The following is a 25,265-nucleotide window of genomic DNA, read 5'->3' as shown; positions in this document are numbered from 1 at the left end:
CCAGCCAAAGATGTCAGATATTATTTTAACACAGGTTTGCAAATTTAACAATGCGTGGAAAAGCGAGTTAGTCTATTAGAGGGGAGGTAGAAGAAGAGCATGCCTCTTTCTCCTGTTGATTCCCTCTCCAGATTGATATCGCCATGGCTCTCTTGGGTCCTCTCCTCCTCCTCCTCTCACTCTCTTCTCCTCTTCCTCTCATGTTCCTATCCTCTTCCGCTCCTCCTACTCTCCTCTTCCTCTTCCTCTCCTCTTGCTCTCATCTTCCTTTCCTCTCCTCTCCTCTCTTCCTACTCTCCTCTCCCTCTCCTCTTCCTCTCCTCTCCCTCTCCTCTCCTTCAATGAAAATTGCCACGTGAGTATTTTTTCTCTGAATATACAGCTAGGTTGTCATATGTGTTGAATCATTTAGTGAAATCATGAGCAATATAGAGATCATGGATCGCAATATACATAAACCTTATTTTGTGTTCCTGTCATTTGCCCTGCGGCATCTTATGCAAGTGTCATACTGCGTTTGAAGTTACTGATAAAGCAAGATCTTTCCACACGCAAAGCATATGAACAAAGAAACAGTGGTATGGCTATTCCAAATGTTTTTTTATGACCTATTGGTCCATATATATCTTTTTCAAATAGCTTTCCGAGGTCATACTAAAATAATATTTGGACAGGAGGTGTACGAATAAGTCTGTGTGAATCATTTCATGTCACTTTTAGAGGTAACACCAAAGCACATTGATGAAAGATGTGTAAGGGCAGGATTCTTCTTTACAGACAAATCAGCTTTGGGGACATTAGACCAGATCAACTCCCCCCACAAAAGTAAAAAGCAGAGAATATAAAAACTTTTTAGGGGTCATATCGAAAGCATTTAGGGCAATCCTGTTGACAAAAGGTGTATGGGTACTCTTTTTAGTCATGTCAGCATTGGTGGCACAAGAGCTGGTGCCCTTAGACCCCCCTACAAAGTACAGAATCGAAAAAGACAAAATATAGTGAAAGGCAGATAGGACATGTGGTCTCCAGGAAGCTCGATGCAGTGCAGTCCTGCTTTAGTAGATTAATGACATCTGTTTCATGAGCGGGATATGGGGATACCTAGTCAATTGTACAACTGAATGCATTCAATTGAAATATGTCTTCCGCATTTAACCCTGAATTAGAGAGGTGCGGGGGGCTGCCACAATCGACATCCATGGCGATCGACATCCACAACATCCTATTGGTTACTGGCCCATCGCGCTAACCACTAGGCTACCTGCCGCCAAGTGAGCTCACGCTGGTCACACACACACACAGCAGAGCAAGCGCGTCACTCACCCGGGCAGCGGGCGCCAGTATCCTGTGGAGGACCGAGAGGAGAAATAACTAAATGCAGAGTACTACCGGGGCTGAAATACCGAGATCAGGCCAGGGTTCACAAAGCACCACAAAATATGAGCCTGCCCTGCCGCTATAGGCCAGGCCCAGATATGAACAGTCCACAGGGCAATTCAGGCAAATGCCAGATGGGCTGGTCCATCTTTAGCCCAGTGGGCCTGTCAATACTGTTTATTGTAAGAAAAAAATGCATAGAATAGTTGTTATCTGGCTAATAATTGGGGCCTCCAGGAAACAAATTAGCTGGAGTAAGGGCCTCGAAGGAAATAAATGGGCCAGTATGTTAGAAATGGGCCGATTTGTGGTCCCAGTCCATCCCTGCCTGGCCTGCCATCTGTTTAGATGGAACTGGGGGAGAAGTTAGGGTCTACTTACTGTACGCTTAGGTGATATGTTATGTGAGTGAGGTGACACTAGCTGCTGTTCACTGTAGATCTCAGGGCCATTTTTTTTTTACAACATCTGAGGGATCTTTTTATAGCATTATGGGGCATATATTTTTCACATACCTCATTAAAATAGCATAACAGAATGTTGTTGTACATTTTTATGAGTGTTGATGATGTAATCCCTGTGTTGGCAGTGCAAGAGGAAACCTGCCTCTGCTATTATTTATGTTATGCAATATGTCCTTGTGTCCTTTAGATCATAGATCATCAATGTGCATTAAGGTTTCATATGTCTATGTGCGAAGGAATTCAGACACTGCCAAAGGCCTACTATACTTTTGGACATGTATTACATTACATCGTGTTCATGAACAATAGTCTGAAGAAGCAAAATACGATTGAGCAGTTATGAGTGATTCTGTTTGAGGCTGTTGAATTCTGTGTGATTGCGTTACTGGTTATACTGAAGAGCTATACTGAAGACTATACCTCTAATGCCTAAAAAGAACACATCAATAACCAACCAGTTATATGAAAGGAGACCTTTTATTCATAATATATTCATACTTGTACACAAGTAAAATAAAATGCATATCTACGATTCCATTGCAATCTCTGTAAAACACTTAGCAGGCCTTCTATTAGCCAATGCTACCTGTATCCATACTGTGATGAAAACAACTCAAACTGGGGAACAATAAACATTTGTCTTTACTGAAATACGTATAAACATAAAAAACATAACAGTACCCAACAAATGCATCACTTTTTTATAAATAATGGTGGGAGGGGATGAAAATCTATTTTTTAATAAACGTTCTTTGTGTGCGTTCAGCCGGCCCTCGGAATTCATGTTTTTCCCTATTTTTTCAGTGGTCTGTCTCAGCAGTCACTGTTGTTGCAGTAAAAGCTTTTTGAGAGGGAAATAGGAATAAGGAGAGTCTCCAAAGTGGTGTAGCTTAGACACGGTACAATAAAGTACATACAGAACAAACAATTTGGGCACCGATTTATTATATACATTAGATATGATGTGTTCTGTAAAGGCATCCATTTTGTTAAATTGTATTTTAACTTCTTTTGTAGTTTAACTTCAAGGACTTAGTCCTTGTTACCCTGGTAATGTGTCCAAACCTGACATCCTGGTTATCAGTCTCTAGGCTATTATTGGAGGTCAGAGGTCACTGCAGAAAGATTCTATTATTGTCATGAGCATTAATAACAATCTGTGAGTCCCAGCAATGTATATTTAGCATGTGATCTAATCCCAGCCAGGCCCTAAGGTCCTAAAACATGGCCAACGAGAACCAGATCCAGATTATGGACATGAAGAGAGAACTTAGCGCCACCTGCATTGTAGATCCATGGCCTTTGAGACACTGGGCGTCAGATTTTGGCTTTTTAGTGCACTTCTTTTTCTTCCTGGTTGGGGCTGTAGAAGGTTCCAGGTCTTCAATTTTAACCAATGACTGGTCAAGGTTGTTGGACAGGGTCCCCAGTGGCCCGTCGTTGAGACTCTGCTTATTCCGGATGGTCTCGTTTTTCGTTCGCTCATGCTCTCTGAATTTGGTTTTGGATATGTTCTCCTTCTCCTTGAGGGGGTTGTTGGTGATCTGACGGCTGTTGTAAGATGAGGGGTCAGCGATCGTTTTCCCGGAGATGATAGAGGACTTATCGTTGTCTGGAAGACAACATCTGGGAATTCCATCTCCCAGAGGATTTTCAGTAGAGGGGAATTTTCCGGAACGCGGCTTGGAGCTGAAGAGCTGGGTCTGGATCTGGGGTGTCTCCACACACCCTTCCAGGTCGTTACTCTTCAGCCGTTTCAGGTCCTTCCCGAACAATTCCAAGGGGACGTTACATTCGAGCTCAGAGCTGGAGCCCTTGAAGCGTTTGAACCAGTCCCATAGGGTACTGGCCCGACAGTCACACACCCACTGGTTCCCATTGAGACGCAGGTATTGCAGGGACACCAGCGGGTCCATGGTCTCCCCGGTCAGCACGGTAAGGTTGTTGTAGAACAGGAACAACGTGGTCAGCTTCCCCAGGTCGCTGAATGCCCTCGGCTGGACGTAGATGACCCGGTTCTGGTGCAGCAGCAGGCGGTCAAGGTTGATGAGGCCGCGCAGCATGTGGTCCGACACGGTCTTGATCTTGTTGTTGTGCAGGAACAGATAGGTGAGGTTGGCCAGGTCCAGGAAGGTGTCGTTGTGCAGGGCCAGCAGGTTATTGTCCTGCAGGTAGAGGTACTGCAGGGAGAACAATCCCTGGAACGCTCCGACAGGTAACTCCGACAGGCCGCACCTGTGCAGGTGGAGGGTATGAAGCTTGGACAGACCCCTGAAGGCTGTGGGGCTGATGATCCTCAGGTTACTGTTGTCCCCAATGTCCAGCTCCTCTAGCCGCTCCAGACCGTAGAAGGCGCCGGCCTCAATGTGGCTGATATTGTTGGAGTACATCCAGAGAACGGTAAGGTTGTGCACGGAGCTGAAGCTGGTGGAGCGGACCACGGTCAGCTTGTTGCTCTGGAGAAATATACGCTGGCTCCGCACAGGGATCTCGGTAGGAATGGAGAACAGTCCTTGCTGCTGGCAGGCCACGGTGGGCCGTGGCTCGCTGTAACACACACATTTGGCCGGGCAGCCATCCACTCCTCGAGGCACCAGGTTTAACCACACAACCAGGAACAGGAGTCGCCCCCCTGGAGGGAGGGAGGGAGGGAGGGAGGGAGGGAAAGAGAGAGAGAGAGGGGGAAAGAGGGGGAGGGGGAGAAAGAGGGAAAGAGGGTCAGTTTTACAAACTACGTAAAAAATACTTAATCTTCATCAATGTTTCTCCTAGAAGGTTTCTAAATGTGATGTTTGTCATTTTAACACCTCTGCCTATCTCTTGATTGGTTTTTGATTGTTATTTCCTGTAAAGCAAATCAGCAATATTGCTCTCTGGTAGCAATGGTAATCTTCTGCAATCAGACATTTCCCTAAGATATTCAAATTTTTGCATCAGTACATATCACTTCCCTCAAATCACCAATGCAGTGCTTTCCTTCAGATTTACAAATGGCATATATACAGTTTAAGCAACATTCACATTCAAATCCAGTATACCAGGGCCCTCTGAAGGGAAATAGCTCTCTTTTTACTAGTGATGCAGTGTGTCTGTAAAGAGAGAGTATTCGGTGGTTATTTGGCCCTGGGGACCTATTTCCTCCCTGCTATTGACGCAAGCATGAAGCCCCGGGCAATCGAGGAGAGGGGTCCCGAGAAGCTGATTCATTAAATATGGGTGGGTCGATTTTATGCAGAATTAGCCAGCACTAATAGGTTGGACATAACTAATGGCATCCTAGAGATTTCTGACCTTTTGACATTTATCGTGTCGCGTAAAGATACGTGTAGTGGGGCTTGGTGCTGGTTGCCAGGGTGGAGAGCTGACCTAGGTTCAAATATTGGAGATCACTTAAATTATGTTATTTGTGTTTGACTGAGCTTGTCTGTTGCAATATACAGTGGCTCGTGAAAGTATTCACCCCCCTTGGCATTTTTCCTATTTTGTTGCCTTACAACCTGCAATTAAAATAGATTTTTGGGGGGATTTGTATCTTTTGATTTACACAACATGCCTACCATGTCGAAGATGCAAAATATTTTTTATTGTGATACAAACAAGTAAAAAGACAAAAAAAATGTAAATTTGAGCGTGCATAAGTATTCATCCCCCTCCCACCAACAATGTTCTATCTCTAACCTAACAATAGAACAATGTTATATCTCTAACCTAACAAAATATACATTTTCTAGCTCTAACCTAATAATTGAACAATGTTCTATATATAACCTACAATGGAACAATGTTCTAGCTCTAACCTAACAATAGAACAATGTTCTATATATAACCTAACAATAGAACAAGGTTCTATATATAACCTAACAATGGAACAATGTTCTATCTCTAACCTAACAGTAGAACAATGTTCTATCTAACCTACAATAGAACAATGTTCTAGCTCTAACCTAACAATTGAACAATGTTCTATATATAACCTACAATGGAACAATGTTCTAGCTCTAACCTAACAATAGAACAATGTTCTATATATAACCTAACAGTAGAACAATGTTCTATCTAACCTACAATAGAACAATGTTCTAGCTCTAACTTAACAATGGAATATTGTTATATATATAACCTACAATGGAACAATGTTCTATCTCTAACCTAACAATGTAACTTTAAGCATCAGCTGTCAGAGCAGCTCACAGATCACTGCACCTGTACATAACCCATCTGTAAATAGCCCATCCAACTACCTCATCCCCATATTGGTATTTATTTTTAAAAAATGCTCCTTTGCACCCCAGTATCTCTACTTGCACAATCATCTTCTGCACATCTATCACTCCAGTGTTTAATTGCTAAATTGTAATTACTTCGCCACTATGGCCGGTTTATTGCCTTACCTCCCTAATCTTACCTCATTTGCACACAATGTATATAGATTTTTTTTCTATTGTGTTATTGACTGTACGTTTGTTTATGTGTAACTCCGTGTTGTTGTTTGTGTCGTACTGCTTTGCTTTATCTTGGCCAGGTTGCAGTTGTAAATGAGAACTTGTTCTCAACTGGCCTACTTGGTTAAATAAAGGGGAAATAAATAAAAAACCATGCAGACACAGTACAGATACAAGTACAGATATTTCACTAATTCATCAAAGGCAGATCAAGGTGTCAAAGTGTGACAGCAGGAGAGTCCGAATCCAATATGCCATGTCAGGTGGCAGGTGGCAGTGCCAAATATTGCCCAAATCTCAGTGAATCCGACCCTAGCCCAGATCATAAGTGAGGATTTCCATTCCCAGATGCCACAACCATCACTGGAATCCCAGGCTCTCTGCCGTGACAGGTAGTGAAGTACTGGAAAATGCATGAGCTTTACCCCTCCCGTCCTCTCCATCCCTCTATCTCTTTCCTTCTCTTCTTCCTCCCCTGCCTCCCTCCATTCCCCGTCCCTCTCTCTGCCTCTCCCTCTCAAGTCATCGCTCCCTCTCACTTTTTCTACCACACCCTCTCCCTCCCTCTCCCATCCCTCCATCCTGCCTTCCTGCTGTTCATGCAGCAGTAGCAGCTCATCCCTGGCCCTTGTTAAACGGAGGCTGTGGTGTGGCCTGACAGCAGCCCTCTGTTGCACTTTCCCTCCAACCTCCCTGCTCAACCTTCAGTCAGATATATTCTGCCACCGGAAAGCTGTCAAGAGTTTTCTTCCACTACTCTTTCGTTCTGCATCGCATCACTTTTTTTCTGTTCCCTCCCAGTCACAGCTCCTACTTTCCTAACAATAGCAATTTATATATATTTATTTATTTATTTTACCACTGCAGATAGAGCACTCTTTGTATCTACTCACTGTATGTTCACTCACTGTCTTATTTGTTATGTTCATTAACAGGCTACGTCCACCAATTCGCTTTATTTCGGATATCCGGTATTCTGAGCTCCCAGCGTAATTTTATCTTCATTAGCATCTTCTGACACTAAGCAAGTCAGATGTCCTCAGGTTTTTCTTCACCAATTATTTTTCAATATATGGTACTATATCAATTGCCTCGCCATTAGTTCCTGTCAAAACAAATGAACAATCCAAAGCCATTTTGCACTCATCACGTTGACCTCTTTGGACTTTGTTTTTATTGTGCTTACTCTTCTGTTATTAAAGTGCTACTTTCCCTCTGGTCTTACAGAATGACCTCTGTTTGATTTGATAGTTCACAGAAGTTCTCTGACCTTCCTCTTTTGGGAATTACACCATGTCTCAAAACATTGTCAACGATGTAAAAGTTTGCACTCACACCCAGTATTGACCTGCTAAGTCTACTAAACTGTACGTCCTGACCTATCTACTGACCTCTGATTGTTCCCTCACCTGTTACCTTTGGCAGTTTCTCTTATTTATCACAACATTCTTGCTAATAGTTTGCCCTCGCTATTGAGCTGTTGGGTATATCAAACTCTATCTTTCAACTGTTCTGCTCAATTCCAATCAACTTTACAATGCTGATATACTAATGTAAAATATTTATGTGGCTAAACTGACATAATGAATGCATATACAGTACCAGTCAAAAGTTTGGACACCCCCACTCATGCAAGGGTTTTTCTTTATGTTTACTGTTTTCTACATGGTAGAATAATAGTGAAGACATCAAAACTATGAAATAACACACATGGAATCATGTAGTAACAAAAGACATCACCGTGTCTTTGTGAGACGCAGAGTAGGTGAACAGATGATCTCTGCATATGTGTGGTTCCCACCGTGAAGCATGGAGGAGGAGATGTGATGATGTGGGGGTGCTTTGCTGGTGACATTGTCTGTGATTTATATCAAGGCACACTTAACCAGCATGGCTACCACAGCATTCTGCTGCGATACGCCATCTCATCTGGTTGCGCTTAGTGGGACTATCATTCATTTTCCAACAGTACAATGACCCAAAACACACCTTCAGGCTGTGTAAGGGTTATTTGACCAAGAAGCAGAGTGATGGTGCTGCATCAATGACTTGGCCTCCACAATCACCCAACCTCAACCCAATTGAAATGGTTTGGGACCCAATTGAAATGGTTTGGGATGAGTTGGACCGCAGAGTGAAGGAAAAGCAGCCAACAAGTGCTCCTTTAAAACTGTTGGAAAAGCATTCCTCATGAAGCTGGTTGAGAGAATGCCAAGAGTGTGCAAAGCTGTTATCAGGGCAAAGGGTGGCTATTTGAAGAATCTCAGATATAAAACATAGAACATAGAAAATAGTACAAATAAAGTTAAACCCTTGAATGAGTAGGTGTGTCCAAACTTTTGACTGGTACTGTATAACATTGTACAGGTGGTAACAAATAACAAGACATCTATTTATCTTTATCTTATTTTGCCAACTTTGGTTTCAACATGTTATCTCCCCATCTGTTGTGTCTAACTACAGTCCTGACACACCAACAGTCACAAATCCAAATCTCTAGTGTTCCAGTAAACTGGCATCTCTGTCCCTCTTGAAAAGTCCATTATGGTCTAACAACAATCTTAACTCTGTCTAAGATGAGACAAGAACCTCTTTGTCTTGCGGCAGCCAGACTTCCTTCCAAGCTCTTTATAAACTAACGCACATTGACTCAGGCTCTCCTGCATGTTTGAGAAGCACTTTTCCTCACAAAGGCTGAGTGCTAAATGGCAGCCTATTTCCTGTGTAGTGAATTACTTTTGACCAGAGCCATATGGATCCTGGTGAAAAATAATGAACTATATATAGAACAGGGTGCCATTTGAGACAAAGACTGGCAGACAGACAGGGAGATAGACAGAGGCAGACAGGGAGATAGACAGAAAGGGAGGCAGACAGAGACACAGACAGAGAGACAGACAAAGAGGCAGACAGGGAGACAGACAGGAAGACAGAACGAGAGGTAGACAGAGAGGTAGACAGAGAGGTAGACAGAGAGGTAGACAGAGAGACAGACAGTGAGACAGAAAGAGAGCCAGACAGAGAGGCAGACAGGGAGGTAGACAGAGAGGCAGACAGGGAGGTAGACAGAGAGGCAGACAGGAAGGTAGACAGAGAGGCAGACAGGGAGGCAGACAGGGAGGTAGACAGAGAGGCAGACAGGGAGGCAGACAGGGAGGCAGACAGGGAGGCAGACAGGGAGGCAGACAGAGTGGAGGCAGATAGATAGACAGACAGAAAGGCAGACAGAGAGACAGACAGAGGGAAATAAAGAGACAGACAGAGACAGACAGAGATGCAGACAGGGAGGGATACAGAGAGGCACACAGGGAGACAGAGGTAGAGATATGCCCAGACAGTTAACAACCTAGTGATGAATGGCAGACATCAAGGTTGCTCCTCACTCGTCTAATTGTGTTATTTGCCAAAACAAAAAGAACAATGTGGGAGAACAGAAAACACTTGCGATAATAGCAAGATGTGAGGAGGGTCGAGGAGGACAGAAGTGGGAGCAGCCAGAGAGAGGTGTTTACTTAACGCATCAGTGCATGACTAGCCTGACACCCTCCCGGCTCATTTGCATACGTCCCTGGCAGTGTGTTTCTGTGTGTGTGTGTGTGTGTGTGTGTGTGTGTGTGTGTGTGTGTGTGTGTGTGTGTGTGTGTGTGTGTGTGTGTGTGTGTGTGTGTGTGTGTGTGTGTGTGTGTGTGTGTGTGTGTTTGCTTCTTCACTACTTCACTACTCCAGGCCCAGCCGGTGCTTTGTCTCAGCATGATTGAGGCATCCCAATCTGACCCAGCGACCCGGCCAAGTGCCCTGAGAGCACAAAAGGGCATGTAGGGACAGGGGATCCATAGGGTCTGCACTTCGTCACGCAGGCTTTACTTTGAAGAGAAATAGATTGGGCCCAGATGGGTAACATGACAGTGTTTTCCCTTAGCTGAGAGGAGAAGGGAAGAGAAGTCTCTCTAGGAGATGTATCACACAGTTCATCTCAGGGGATGCAATGGCCTCTTCCCACTCACACAGCGTTAGGGATTCTTGTTGCTGTGTGGAATTTAACCTGTTCCAAATATAGTCGAGATCTGTGTACTTTAGGCTGTTTGATTGTTGAAAATGCATTCATGCATACAAATGTAGCCTAAAATCATGTATAAATCAATAAGCCATGTTCTCAAAGAGCTGTCACAAAGTGGTTGTAAACCCAAGTGATTGTGTATGGTGATAAAGTGCATTACAACCATTGCCGGCTGTCATACTAGGACCAACAGCTTTGACTGGTGGCATTTACTCTTTCAAGGGGAATTCACTCAGTATACGGCATAATGGGAAACCGGATTTGAAGAGTTGGTACCGCTCCTAAATGCTTCCCCCTTTAACACGGATGGAACTATAGTTCCTGATGTCTTCCCCCATGAACATATGCAGCGACAGAGCTACAGTTCCTAAATGTTTCCCTGGCATGCACATACACAGAGTCAGAACTACAGTTCCTAAATGTTTCCCTGGCATGCACATACACAGAGATAGAACTACAGTTCCTAAATGTTTCCCTGGCATGAACATACACAGAGATATAACTACAGTTCCTAAATGTTTCCCTGGCATGAACATATGTGGCTCATTTCAGGAAAATAGGCGTATGCTACTACTTTACGGGATTGACATTTGAATGTTTACAGGTATGTTTTATCAAAATGCATTTTCCGGCAGCAATGCATTCTGGAACATGCAAACTTTTATGTGCATTAATAACATACCTGTATGCCATCTGTAAATATAAATAAAATTGTTAAATTACGAGCAAAGTTTGTTTTGCCACGGAAAAAAGGCGGGAACCTTCCCGCTAGCCATAATTATCCCGATAACGATACATATCACGATATAGCACATTTTCTGTAAATTCAATGAAAAAATAGTTTCTATAAAATGACCACATGTAAAGGCCTATTTCTTATTACATTTTGAAATATAGTCAACAAATAAAAGGTACTTAGTCATAATGTACTTAGTCATATTTGATTATTTCTCCTTTCATTTGGAACCTTTGTGCAAATGTTCAATTAAGCATGTAGCAAAAAGCATGTAGCAAAAAGCATGTAGCAAAAATTAAATATTGATGTATAAAATCTGAAAAGGTAAATAGATGGAAACATGGATCACCACAGATAACACTGCTACTCCTACTGCTCTCTCTTCGTCTGCCCACGTGTTCTCGCACACCCGAGAGCTTCTGGTCAGCGGGGTGGTGGCACAGGGATCCTCATCTCTCCCAAGTGGTCATTCTCTCTTTCTCCCCTTACCCATCTGTCTATCGCCTCCTTTGAATTCCATGCTGTCACAGTTACCAGCCCTTTCAAGCTTAACATCCTTATCATTTATCGCCCTCCAGGTTCCCTCGGAGAGTTCATCAATGAGCTTGATGCCTTGATAAGCTCCTTTCCTGAGGACGGCTCACCTCTCACAGTTCTGGGTGACTTTAACCTCCCCACATCTACCTTTGACTCATTCCTCTCTGCCTCCTTCTTTCCACTCCTCTCCTCTTTTGACCTCACCCTCTCACCTTCCCCCCCTACTCACAAGGCAGGCAATACGCTTGACCTCATCTTTACTAGATGCTGTTTTTCCACTAACCTCATTGCAACTCCCCTCCAAGTCTCCGACCACTACCTTGTATCCTTTTCCCTCTCGCTCTCATCCAACACTTCCCACACTGCCCCTACTCGGATGGTATCGCGCTGTCCCAACGTTCGCTCTCTCTCCCCCGCTACTCTCTCCTCTTCCATCCTATCATCTCTTCCCTCTGCTCAAACCTTCTCCAACCTATCTCCTGATTCTGCCTCCTCAACCCTCCTCTCCTCCCTTTCTGCATCCTTTGACTCTCTATGTCCCCTATCCTCCAGGCCGGCTCGGTCCTCCCCTCCCGCTCCGTGGCTCGACGACTCATTGCAGCTCACAGAACAGGGCTCCGGGCAGCCGAGCGGAAATGGAGGAAAACTCGCCTCCCTGCGGACCTGGCATCCTTTCACTCCCTCCTCTCTACATTTTCCTCTTCTGTCTCTGCTGCTAAAGCCACTTTCTACCACTCTAAATTCCAAGCATCTGCCTCTAACCCTAGGAAGCTCTTTGCCACCTTCTCTTCCCTCCTGAATCCTCCTCCCCCTCCCCCCCCTCCTCCCTCTCTGCAGATGACTTCGTCAACCATTTTGAAAAGAAGGTCGACGACATCCGATCCTCGTTTGCTAAGTCAAACGACACCGCTGGTTCTGCTCACACTGCCCTACCCTGTGCTCTGACCTCTTTCTCCCCTCTCTCTCCAGATGAAATCTCGCGTCTTGTGACGTCCGGCCGCCCAACAACCTGCCCGCTTGACCCTATCCCTTCCTCTCTTCTCCAGACCATTTCCGGAGACCTTCTCCCTTACCTCACCTCGCTCATCAACTCATCCTTGACCGCTGGCTACGTCCCTTCCGTCTTCAAGAGAGCGAGAGTTGCACCCCTTCTGAAAAAACCTACACTCGATCCCTCCGATGTCAACAACTACAGACCAGTATCCCTTCTTTCTTTTCTCTCCAAAACTCTTGAACGTGCCGTCCTTGGCCAGTTCTCCTGCTATCTCTCTCAGAATGACCTTCTTGATCCAAATAAGTCAGGTTTCAAGACTAGTCATTCAACTGAGACTGCTCTTCTCTGTATCACGGAGGCGATCCGCACTGCTAAAGCTAACTCTCTCTCCTCTGCTCTCATCCTTCTAGACCTATCGGCTGCCTTCGATACTGTGAACCATCAGATCCTCCTCTCCACCCTCTCCGAGTTGGGCATCTCCGGCGCGGCCCACGCTTGGATTGCGTCCTACCTGACAGGTCGCTCCTACCAGGTGGCGTGGCGAGAATCTGTCTCCTCACCACGTGCTCCCACCACTGGTGTCCCCCGGGGCTCTGTTCTAGGCCCTCTCCTATTCTCGCTATACACCAAGTCACTTGGCTCTGTCATAACCTCACATGGTCTCTCCTCTCATTGCTATGCAGACGACACACAATTAATCTTCTCCTTTCCCCCTTCTGATAACCAGGTGGCGAATTGCATCTCTGCATGTCTGGCAGACATATCAGTGTGGATGACGGATCACCACCTCAAGCTGATCCTCGGCAAGACGGAGCTGCTCTTCCTCCCGGGGAAGGACTGCCCGTTCCATGATCTCGCCATCACGGTTGACAACTCCATTCTGTCCTCCTCCCAGAGCGCTAAGAACCTTGGCGTGATCCTGGACAACACCCTGTCGTTCTCAACCAACATCAAGGCGGTGGCCCGTTCCTGTAGGTTCATGCTCTACAACACAGGTGTCAAACTCATTCCATGGAGGGCCGAGTGTCTGCGGGTTTTCGCTCCACCCTTGTACTTGATTGATGAATTAACATCACTAATTAGTTAGGAACTCCCCACACCTGGTTGTCTAGGGCTTTATTGAAAGGAAAGACCAAAAACCTGCAGACACAAGGCCCTCCGTGGAATGAGTTTGACACCCCTGCTCTACAACATCCGCAGAGTACGACCCTGCCTCACACAGGAAGCGGCACAGGTCCTAATCTAGGCACTTGTCATCTCCCGTCTGGATTACTGCAACTCGCTGTTGGCTGGGCTCCCTGCCTGTGCCATTAAACCCCTACAACTCATCCAGAACGCGGCAGCCCGTCTGGTGTTCAACCTTCCCAAGTTCTCTCACGTCACCCCGCTCCTCCGCTCTCTCCACTGGCTTCCAGTTGAAGCTCGCATCCGCTACAAGACCATGGTGCTTGCCTACGGAGCTGTGAGGGGAACGGCACCTCAGTACCTTCAGGCTCTGATCAGGCCCTACACCCAAACAAGGGCACTGCGTTCATCCACCTCTGGCCTGCTCGCCTCCCTACCACTGAGGAAGTACAGTTCCCGCTCAGCCCAGTCAAAACTGTTCGCTGCTCTGGCACCCCAATGGTGGAACAAACTCCCTCACGACGCCAGGACAGCGGAGTCAATCACCACCTTCCGGAGACACCTGAAACCCCACCTCTTCAAGGAATACCTAGGGTAGGATAAAGCAATCCTTCTGCCCCCCCCCCCCCCCCCCCCTTAAAAGATCTAGATGCACTATTGTAAAGTGGCTGTTCCACTGGATGTCATAAGGTGAATGCACCAATTTGTAAGTCGCTCTGGATAAGAGCGTCTGCTAAATGACTTAAATGTAAATGTAAATGTTTATTTGATATAATGTGTGTTTATCAGAGACGGTATTGTGAAGAACAAAATGACCTTCATCAAAGTCAAATTAGGATATAACACTAGGCCAACGAGACAGTGTCCAAGTTCTAAAATTCTCCAGTAGAAAGCCCTGCTTTTATTTCATCGCACTGACAACTGTAAGCTATTTTCTGTAATTAGCTCGCCATTTACTTGTAAATAATGATCTTGTTGTGAGTTTATTTTCCTGTAATAACAAATTCAAATGAGCTAAAGTTAAGACATTGTCCGCTATATGATATGGTAATTTTTAACGTTAGCTTGCTAGCTTCTTGCGACTATAGGGGGTGCTGTTTCAAATTAGCATAATTGTCTCTACAGATGAAACGGCTTCCTACTCAATTCTTGATCGTACAATATGCATATTATTGTTATTATTGGATAGAAAACACTATCTAGTTTCTATAGCCGTTTGAATTATGTCTCTGAGTGGAACAGAACTCTTTCTACAGCGAAATCCATGGCAGGTTTTGCGAAGGTCTGAGAGCGAAGCTCTGATCTCAGTTCAGTTTAAAGGGGTGTGTATATCCTATGGAACGACACGAACTGCACCCGCCTTCCCCTGGATGTCAGTAAGCAATGAGAAGTGGAATGGGCTTCCTACGTAACTCTCAGAGGTTATAAAAGACCAAGGAGTGAGGTACGCCTTCTTTTCGACGTTGAACTTTACGCAGAGAGAGACCTGGGGATGCCATTTTCGAACGCTCACTAATGAACTTTAGATATATCAGTCTGTAATTTAATTTGATATAGGTGTTAGAAACATCAAAACGAAGCTATTTGAAACCGAGTTATATCAGATTATGCGAGTATATTGCTATTTTTCGGAATTTCCTCAGTATTGCGTATTGAGGATTTGGACACGTTAGCTAATGTTAGCAATTGTTAGCTATAGTTAGCTGCTATATCAGAAGTTGAATGCAACGTTTTACAACCAAGCAACGATTCTTTTGGACAAAAGTACCACTTGGCCAAGATTCCGATGGAAGCTCGTCGAAAAGTAAGAGCTATTTATGATGTTATTCCATTTTTATGTGGAAAAATGTAAACTCAATAATGGCAAATAGTGACGCCGTTATTGCGGCACTAGTCTGTCTGTAACGCACACTGTATGTCTAGTAACGTTAATTTTAAAAATCTAACTTAGCGGTTGCATTAATAACTAATGCATCATGGCCAACCTGTATTGCATCATGGCCAACCTGTATTTTTTTAGTCAAGTTTATGAATAGTTTTCGATAAAAATAGTTGTATTATCATGATGCTGCCGGGCAGATTGCTTGAGTAGTTGGACAGTATTTCCATTGTGTAAGCACGATTTGTGCCGCTAAATATGCACATTTTTGATCAAACTCTATATGGATTGTGTAATATGATGTTACAGGAGTGTCATCGGAAGAATTCTGAGAAGGTTAGTGAAAAAATTAATATATTTTGGCAATGTTGACGTTATCGCTCTCTTTGGCTAGAATCTATGCTGGGGTAATGTTTGAACATGTGGTATGCTAATATAACGATTTATTGTGTTTTCGCTGTAAGACACTTAGAAAATCTGAAATATTGTCTGTATTCACAGGATCTGTGTCTTTCGATTAGTGTATGCTGTGTATTTTTACGAAATGTTTGATGATTAGTAATTAGGTAAACACGTTGCTCTATTTATTTATTCTAGTCCATTTGTGACGGTGGGTGCAATTGTAAACTATGAAATCTACCTGAAATATGCACATTTTTCTAACAAAACCTATCCTATACCATAAATATGTTATCAGACTGTCATCTGATTAGGTTTTTTCTTGGTTAGTGGCTATCAATATCTTAGTTTAGCCGAATTGGTGATAGCACCTGATGGAGTAAGAAACTGATGGAGTTAGAAAAGTGATGTCTTTTGCTAACGTGGTTAGCTAATAGATTTACATATTTTGTCTTCCCTGTAAAACATTTTAAAAATCTGAAATGGTGGCTTTATTCACAGGATCTGTATCTTTCATTAGGTGTCTTGGACTTGTGATTTAATGATATTTAGATGCTACTATTTAATTGTGACGCTATGCTAGCGATGCTAATCAGTGTGGGGGGGTGGGGTGGGGGTGCTCCCGGACCCGGGGTAGGTGCTCGTTAGAGGCTAGCTAACAAGCTAGAAAGGAACCAAAACATTGTTTAGAAAGTTGCTTTTAATTGCCTGGTTTGCTAGATTGACAAAGACTAAATTCATTTTTGAACGGATGGGTTGATTGGTGTTAAATACACCAGTTATACTATTTTGGACCACCAGGCTGCTGATGTCATGCAGCCTGTCGTTGTCATAATGACAACAACAAGTTTGATGTCGGACGACAATAGAATGTTCATGACGTCACTGCGACAACTGTCTACAGACATGTTGATAGACGTAGTATAAACCAGCCTTTAATCTTGGAATCTTCAGTCGTTTAGTACACTACAGTACTCACTCTGTTTAGCACATGGCCTCACATGTGAATTCTTAAAGAGATGGGTGGGACTAAGGCTTAAGAGGATGTGAACAATGCTGAATGGGTGTAGACCAGGGGTGTCAAACTCATTTCGCATCGTGGGCCACATACGGCCTAGGGAGATGTCAAGTGGGCCGGACCATTAAAATTATACCATACTCTGCTATAAATAACCAAAATATCATGTCTTTCCTTTGTTTTGGTGTAAAGAAGCACAAGAACATTAGGAAAATATTGAAATTTAATGAACTATCCTTTTACAAAACATTTCATGAAACACCTCATATTTCCTTAGACAAATGTGCAATTTACTTTTATCATTCACAAATATGCATTGCAACTGATCCCACTGATTGTACAAAGGCACAAAACTTTAATTGGTACTGAAAAATATAGTAATGCACTTTAAGATTAAATGAGACTTTTAAAGAAAGGAATTTTTAAACCACTTACACATACGCATATAAAATCTAAATGTAATCCCTGCGTACACCTTACAAACTAAGGAGAGTGATTTTAAATGTGTAATGAAGAAAGTGTTCGCCTGTCCTGTAAATCTGTAAACTTCATACATACATTCCTCAGACCCGCCAGCAATTCGTTAATCTTATCTCTTCTCAGTTGTCCTTGCAAGCCGTCATATTTTTCGCTGTGATGAGTCTCGTAGTGGCGTCGAATATTATATTCCTTCAATACCGAAACTTGTTGCAAACACACCAAGCACGAAGGTTTTCCGTGCATCTCTGTAAATAAATAGGACGTGGTCCATTTTTCTTTGAAAATTCTACACTCCTTATCTACTTTTCTCCGTTTGGATAACGACATTTTGGCTAATGAGGGTGTAGCGGAGAGGTAGAGACCAAGGTATTAACAACGTCGTAACAAGCAGCAGATGGCGCATTGATACCGTCTGCTGTTTTCAGTCTGTCTCAGTGATGCGGCTTGTTTTCTACTCTGATGGAAAGAGTGCGCCCCTTAGCGGATAATCCATGAATTGCAGCGAATTAAAAATTTTAATTCCATGTCTTTCATGCATTTTTTCCACTTTCAAATTATCCTGCGGGCCTGATCGAACCTCCTTGGGGGCCGGTTCCGGCCCGCGGGCCGTATGTTTGACACCCCTGGTGTAGACAAAGAAGAGCTCTGCAGTAGGTGTACCAAAACATTCAATGGCCATTTTTTCAAAAGTGGGGTTACAAGTTTATCAACATTCAAAGCAGTATTACTTTACCATTGTTCCTCAACTGTAGTGTATGATATACCATATTCTAGCTCAGAGTCAACTCTTCTATCTAATATAAAAAACACAATTAAACATTTTGCTACGTAAGACCGAATCGAGCCGGTCGTTCACATACGCAGGGATAGAACTACAGTTCCTAAATGTTTCCCTGACATGAATATATGCAGGTTGAGAACAAGCCATCTAACAGCACATAAAGCTATGTGTATCCTGATCAGGCTGTTAAGGGTAAGATCGTTTATAACTAGCTTTGGAGTGGGAGCCCTTGCGGTGTGCGTATTTGTTTGTGTGTGTGTGTGTGTGTGTGTGTCTGTGTCTGTGTCTGTGTGTGTGTGTGTGTGTGTGTGTGTGTGTGTGTGTGTGTGTGTGTGTGTGTGTGTGTGTGTGTGTGTGTGTGTGTGTGTGTGTGTGTGTGTGTGTGTGTGTGTGTGTGTGTGTGTGTGTGTGCGAGCGCCTGCATTTGCGTTTGTACGTGCATGTATGTGTGAGTGTTTATGTTTGTGTTTGCACTCATGTGTGTTTCTGGGAGAGCCCATGGTCTAGTATGCAGACAAGGACACAATTAGCGGAGCGGCAGAGGGACAGATCAGGTCCTGTCTGCCACACATCTGCCACAACACTCATCTCATCCAGACAGATGGCTCATGAATAACTGAGGAAACCGGAGGTCGGCGGGAGAGAGAGACAAAAGAGAGAAAGAAGGGAGCAACTGTGTGTGTGTGTGTGTGTGTGTGTGTGTGTGTGTGTGTGTGTGTGTGTGTGTGTGTGTGTGTGTGTGTGTGTGTGTGTGTGTGTGTGTGTGTGTTTGTGTGTGTGTGTGTGTGTGTGTGTGTTTGGTTTTACTAACCTTGTGGGGACCAGAAGTCCTCACCAGGATGTTAAAACAAGGGAAATGATATGCGAGAGGTGAGAAGAGAAAGAAGATTGTCAACTACTTGGATTGCTCATCAGTCGTAAAATAGGAAACATGAAACAATTTAACTATCGAGGGACAAAATGTCAGGGCTGAAGTCGGAAAAACATGTAAGAACTAAAAACCTCTCGACCTGGCATTCAACCAACCCTCACTGCAAATTATGATCACTTTGACATGTGATTTGAAGTCTCTTCCATACAGTTCTCTCTCTGCCCCCTCAATCCCACCGGCAGTGCCATTTCGCACATTACAGAATGTATCATGCAAGCAATGTGAGATGAAAGTAATGCAGGCCTCAGTCGAGTGCGTGTGTGTGTGTGTGGGGTGGGGGGCTTCCCAATGCACTCTCCAAACCCCAAAGGAGCCAGCATAGAAGAGTCGGCCTATATCATGTGGTTGGACCATAGGGGTTCGTAGCCCTTAGCACATCTCTCTACTTTAACAGCAAGCCTCATTCTGCATGGGCCTATTTCTTCAGTAAATCTAATATGCCATGCAGAAGCATGTAACTATTACCTAAATATAGCAAGAGTATTAAGTTGCACAAATCCTACTGTTTTAGTATAGTTGCCATCTTCCAGATGTGAGTTTTAGGGAGATACTAAGCATTGCTTTTCTTTCTCTGTAAGAGCATAATTCTGGTATTGGCATAATAAATATTATTTTCTTCAGCATACAGTAACCTAAATATACCAGGTAGCAGTACAGAAGATACTGTATTAAGTATTGTTGTCAAGTGTTTGAAATGTATCACCAGGTAACTCTTTAGGGGGATACTGGGCAAAGGTGTTTGTCCATCTTTGTAAAAGCTTCGTTCTGCCTGGTCTATATCACGCAGGCAGAAACACCGAAGCTACATATCGGTAACTGCCAAAATAATGAAAACACTTGAGTAAATAAAGGAACGCAAGGTACATTGAAAGCAGGTGCTTCCACACAGGTGTGGTTCCTGAGTTAATTAAGCAATTAACATCCCATTGGACGACAATGTGCCATGGCCGTCTCAGTGACCCGATCTCGTCCTGATTTAACACTTTTGGGAGATTCTGGAGCAGCATCTGCGACAGCGTTTTCCACCACCATCAACAAAACACCAAATTATGGAATATCTCATGGAAGAATGGTGTCGCATCCCTCCAATAGTTCCAGACACCTGTAGAATCTCTGGCAAGGTGCATTGAAGCTGTTCTGGCTTGTGGTGGCCCAACGCCCTATTAAGACGCTTTAGGTTGGTGTTTCCTTTATTTTGGCAATTACATGTGCGATTATGACGCATCAGCTAATGCATTTAGAGTGCTGGCCAGATGTGGAACGTGTCACCAGCAGCTCATAGGGGGATACTAGGCACAGGTGTTAGCCCTCTTCTATCTGGGGACCACCGTTAATCCTCATTTATATGAAGCCATCACATCTTAACCCTTAAAAAAACATACCCCTCCTCCCCAGCCAAAAATGAAATCACTGTCTCGCATTGCAGACTTTTATTAGCAATCAAGCCTCAATTTGAAATCTGTGAGGATGCCAGACCTGCAGGGTTGAGAGAATACATTACCCTGAAATAAACGAGAATGTGGACTAATGATTCACCGCTGTATTATCAGAGTGCCGTACCACCGGTAGTGTTCAATTAGGGCTGTGATAGGTTAGCAATGCTAACACCTCTTGATTCAAAGTGTCTCGTGCGAGAGAAAGCATGACAAGGTTCACTGATTCACTGACAATTGTCACACACGGTGCACACAGTTTGTGTGGATGACTTAGAATACTTATAATACTTGGAATATGGAATGTGTATGCTGCTGCTTTGTTGTTGGTCACAGTTATACAGTGCAGCCAGCTAGCCCCTAGCCTCCAGACTAGACAACCAAGCAGTCCCAATGAAAGTAGTTAATCAAGCTGATACGAATCACAGTGAGATCTCTAACATTATCTACTCTGTTCAATTCTGACAGGTACATTATGGTAAAAGTCTAGTGTTCTAGTGTTTGGCACAGTTATGCAGTCAGTTAGAGGTTATTTAGAAATATTTTCTGTCCCAGAACAAACCAACCCAACAGGTCAAATCAAGTTGTTTGTTATGCTGATAGCAACGCTTACAACTCCTTGTGTGAAGTGTTTCATCAAGATAGAGAAATAATCATAGACTATTTAGAAATGCTTTCTGTCCCAGACTCAAACAACCAAGAAGCCCAATAAAGTGGCACTTCGTACTGAAAAGAACCACATGGAGACCTCTAATACTATCTACTCTGTCTGCAATCTCTGCATCTGTCTGAAAGGTTCATTACCGTACCATTCTAGTGTTTTGGCAACAAACTGTTTCAGACTGGTATTTGTTTTCTGCTTAACATTTAGAGACTGTTAACAAATGTTTTCTGACCAGAATAAACAAGCCAGCAGCCCACATTATCTACTCTGTCTGCAATCTCTACATCAACATGACAGGTTAATTATGTCTTTGGCACCATTTTAGACTGGCACTTGTTATTTTCTTCATTGTCTTGGGCATAGTTATGCAGTTAGTTAGCCTATTTAGAAACGGTTTAAGCCCCAGAAGCCCAATAAAACAGTTGTTCATGCTTAAAAAGGCATTACAGTCAGACCTTTAACATTATGTACTTCGTCCAGAACACTTTGATAGGATCATTACCGCAAAATTCTAGGGTTTGGCGTTTGGCACCTAGTCGTTTAAGAATGCCACTTCTTGTCTGCTCGTCAACAACAGAGAGGGAAGTCGAGATGGACTCTGTTTGCGGTCGGGTTACAAATTGGAGGACAATAAATCAAACAAGGCACTAACTCTCGACCTACACACTAAATCTCATCCACTTCTTAAGTGTTCAATTTACAGAGCATTGTGAGCGGTAGACGGTGGTAGAATTTCCTGGTTGCAAGCTGCTTCAACTCTTTCTCTGGAGCTCAACGTGATCTTTCAACCCCTTATTTTCTCTTACAGGATGGAAGCATTAAAAGTGTGCAGTACCAGCCATTTTAAAAGTTACAGTTGCACAGAGTTTCAAGCAATTACTGTTCTGTATCCTGGTTTTCAACGTGACAGGCTGAAATGTGAACAGTGAATGGTTTGAGACACACCACTATCGACGCCTCTCTTATCTATTTAATGTGTCATGTAACCGCTTGCTGTCTGCTCTGGTTCTGCCAGCTCTGCACTTTGGTGGAGGGCTGCGTTACTTTAGCTGACTAAGCAGGGATGCGACAAACGTCTCATCCACAATCATCTCAGGCTTAGCCAGATTGGGACAGGCCCGAAAGGTACGATTCAACTGATGAACCCAGATGAAGTACGTCAGCAAAGCCTAACAAACGGCTAATCCTTCTGCGATGGCTATAGTGTCATACTGGGGTTCAACTTAGAAGCCACATGAATAACTCGAAAGCACAAATAAAATGAACACACACACCGAGTTCCATATGGTTAAGAAACCCGCAGCTTCCACCAGCCTCTGCCATTCCAACCTCCACATGCAAGGCAGAGAATTAATGATACAAAGGTTTGTTCAATTTAAAGAGTTTTGCTATTCCCCAGCCAGTCAGCGATAGATTCATTGGACTTAAAAGCCTGCAATGGTGTAAAAAAGAAAAATTTAACTAGCTTTGTTAGATCCAGCAATCTACATGGAGTTGATTGAACCTTGATTGACATGAAATGTGTGCGTGTCTGTGTGCATGAGTGTGTATGTACATGTGTGATGTTTCACCCTTAAGGTAGCAGTGGCACTTGGTCTTGCATCGTACATACAGTAGAATACAACACAATGCTACCATGCCGATCGCTAGGAGGCTTGCTTAACATACCACACAATTGCATGCAGTTGACAGATGGTCTGCCTTGTTTTTGAAAAAGGAACTGAACTGAAGTGACATCTTAGATTCCTTTGTCCTGTCTCTGTGCTCTGGTATTTTATAGGTCAATTCAATTTCTTCCAACACTGTATTTTTATTTATTTATTTATTTAACCTTTATTTAACCAGGTAGGCAAGTTGAGAACAAGTTCTCATTTACAATTGTGACCTGGCCAAGATAAAGCAAAGCAGTTCGACACATACAACAACACAGAGTTACACATGGAGTAAAACAAACATACAGTCAATAATACAGTAGAAAAAAAATAAGTATATACAATGTGAGCAAATGAGGTGAGATAAGGGAGGTAAAGTCAAAAAAAAGGCCATGGTGGCGAAGTAAATACAATATAGCAAGTAAAACACTGGAATGGTAGATTTGCAGTGGAAGAATGTGCAAAGTAAAGATAGAAATAATGGGGCTACTCTGTATGTGCTACTCTGCTTTGTTAGGAGTGTAATGGACAGGCACACAAACTGGATGAATGGGACAGATGGATTGCATAGTGTAGGTGTAGGGAATGATTTACAAGGTTACAAACTCTTGAGGTGTGTGTGTGTGTGTGTGTGTGTACCCGTGTGTACATATTTTTGTATGAGAATGTTGTTGTTGACATACCGACTCTGCAATAGTTATGGTACTTCAAGTACTGCTATAGCGATGGTATTACAAGTCACTATCCTGCCACCTCAGCCTACAGTAGAGATCCTCATCTCCTCTTCAGCCTTTATTTAACTAGGCAAGTCAGTTAAGAACAATATTTACAATGATGGCCTTATTTACTAATGATGGCCTATTATTTACAATGATGGCACAAACTTATTTACAATGATGGCCTACCTCGGCCAAACCCTAACCCGGACGACGCTGGGTCAGTTGTGCGCCACCAACCACAGCCGGTTGTGATACAGCCTGGAATTGAACCAGGGTCTGTAGTGACACTCCTAGCACTGAGATACAGTGCCTTAGCTCGCTGCGCCATTCGGGAGCCCAAACATGACAAACGTGTTTACTCATGTGGCATCTCAATTGATATCCTTTAGCTATCCGTTGCCTAACACAATGGATATGTAATATGGTTGCACAGCCCAACTGGAGTCCCATCACCAATGCGGATGGCTAACTATGCAGCTTTAAAGGCGCAATCTGTGATTTTCATATACATTTTTGGTATTTGAATTTTTTTATTTATTTTTTTATTTTACCGTTATTTTACCAGGTAAGTTGACTGAGAACACGTTCTCATTTGCAGCAACAACCTGGGGAATAGTTACAGGGGAGAGGAGGGGGATGAATGAGCCAATTGTAAACTGGGGATTATTAGGTGACCATGATGGTTTGAGGGCCAGATTGGGAATTTAGCCAGGACACCGGGGTTAACACCCCTACTCTTACGATAAGTGCCATGGGATCTTTAATGACCTCAGAGAGTCAGGACACCCGTTTAACGTCCCATCCGAAAGACGGCACCCTACACAGGACAGTGTCCCCAATCACTGCCCTGGGGCATTGGGATATTTTTTTTTTTAGACCAGAGGAAAGAGTGCCTCCTACTGGCCCTCCAACACCACTTCCAGCAGCATCTGGTCTCCCATCCAGGGACTGACCAGGACCAACCCTGCTTAGCTTCAGAAGCAAGCCAGCAGTGGTATGCAGGGTGGTATGCTGCTGGCAATATACCCATTGATTGTTGAAGAATAACACCTATACAGTAAATGCTTCATGAGATGAGGTCAACGTTAGTGGACAGCAAACGTCCCTTAATAATCGTAGTATGGATATACAGTGCATTTGGGAAAGTATTCAGACCTTAACTTTTTCAACATTTTGTTACATTACAGCCTTATTCTAAAATGGATTCAAATTAGTATTTTTTTCTCATCAATCTACACACAAAACCCCATAATGACAAAGTAAAAACAGGTTTGTAGAAATGAATGCAGGAGGAGTGATTCCCACAAGGCTTAGCCCCAGCGGATACAGTAAGCTCCCATCACAGATCTCTACTTATTCTGACCATCTATTTCCGATCCTCAGGCAGCACCCTTGAGGCACGTTGACCTGGAAAAGACAGACCCTCTCTCTACTTTCATCTCTGCAAGCTAACGATTAGGACCAACCATACAGTAGGCCTTAGTTCTGTTCTGTGATTCTGTCCAATAATATCAGAACTGTTCTCCTCTCTGCTGTACTGTGGTGTTTTCTGAAAAATATTTCCAAACTCAAAGATG

At 43.5% G+C, this 25,265-nt stretch overlaps 1 protein-coding gene across 1 annotated transcript in view; it reads right to left on the bottom strand.

Annotated features, from left to right (window-relative positions):
• Positions 1 to 2,299: 2,299 nt before the first annotated feature.
• LOC129826676 (reticulon-4 receptor-like) overlaps positions 2,300 to 25,265 on the bottom strand; it is a 78,436-nt gene continuing 55,470 nt past the window's right edge. The window contains exon 2 of the mRNA XM_055887655.1: positions 2,300 to 4,473. Within this exon, the coding sequence (XP_055743630.1) occupies positions 3,059 to 4,473 (1,415 nt within the window). The 3' untranslated portion in view covers positions 2,300 to 3,058. The remainder of the gene's footprint in view (positions 4,474 to 25,265) is intronic.

Source organism: Salvelinus fontinalis, chromosome 28 (assembly GCF_029448725.1).
Source record: "Salvelinus fontinalis isolate EN_2023a chromosome 28, ASM2944872v1, whole genome shotgun sequence".
Lineage (NCBI taxonomy): Eukaryota > Metazoa > Chordata > Actinopteri > Salmoniformes > Salmonidae > Salvelinus > Salvelinus fontinalis.
This window is presented reverse-complemented; position numbering and strand designations above follow the sequence as displayed.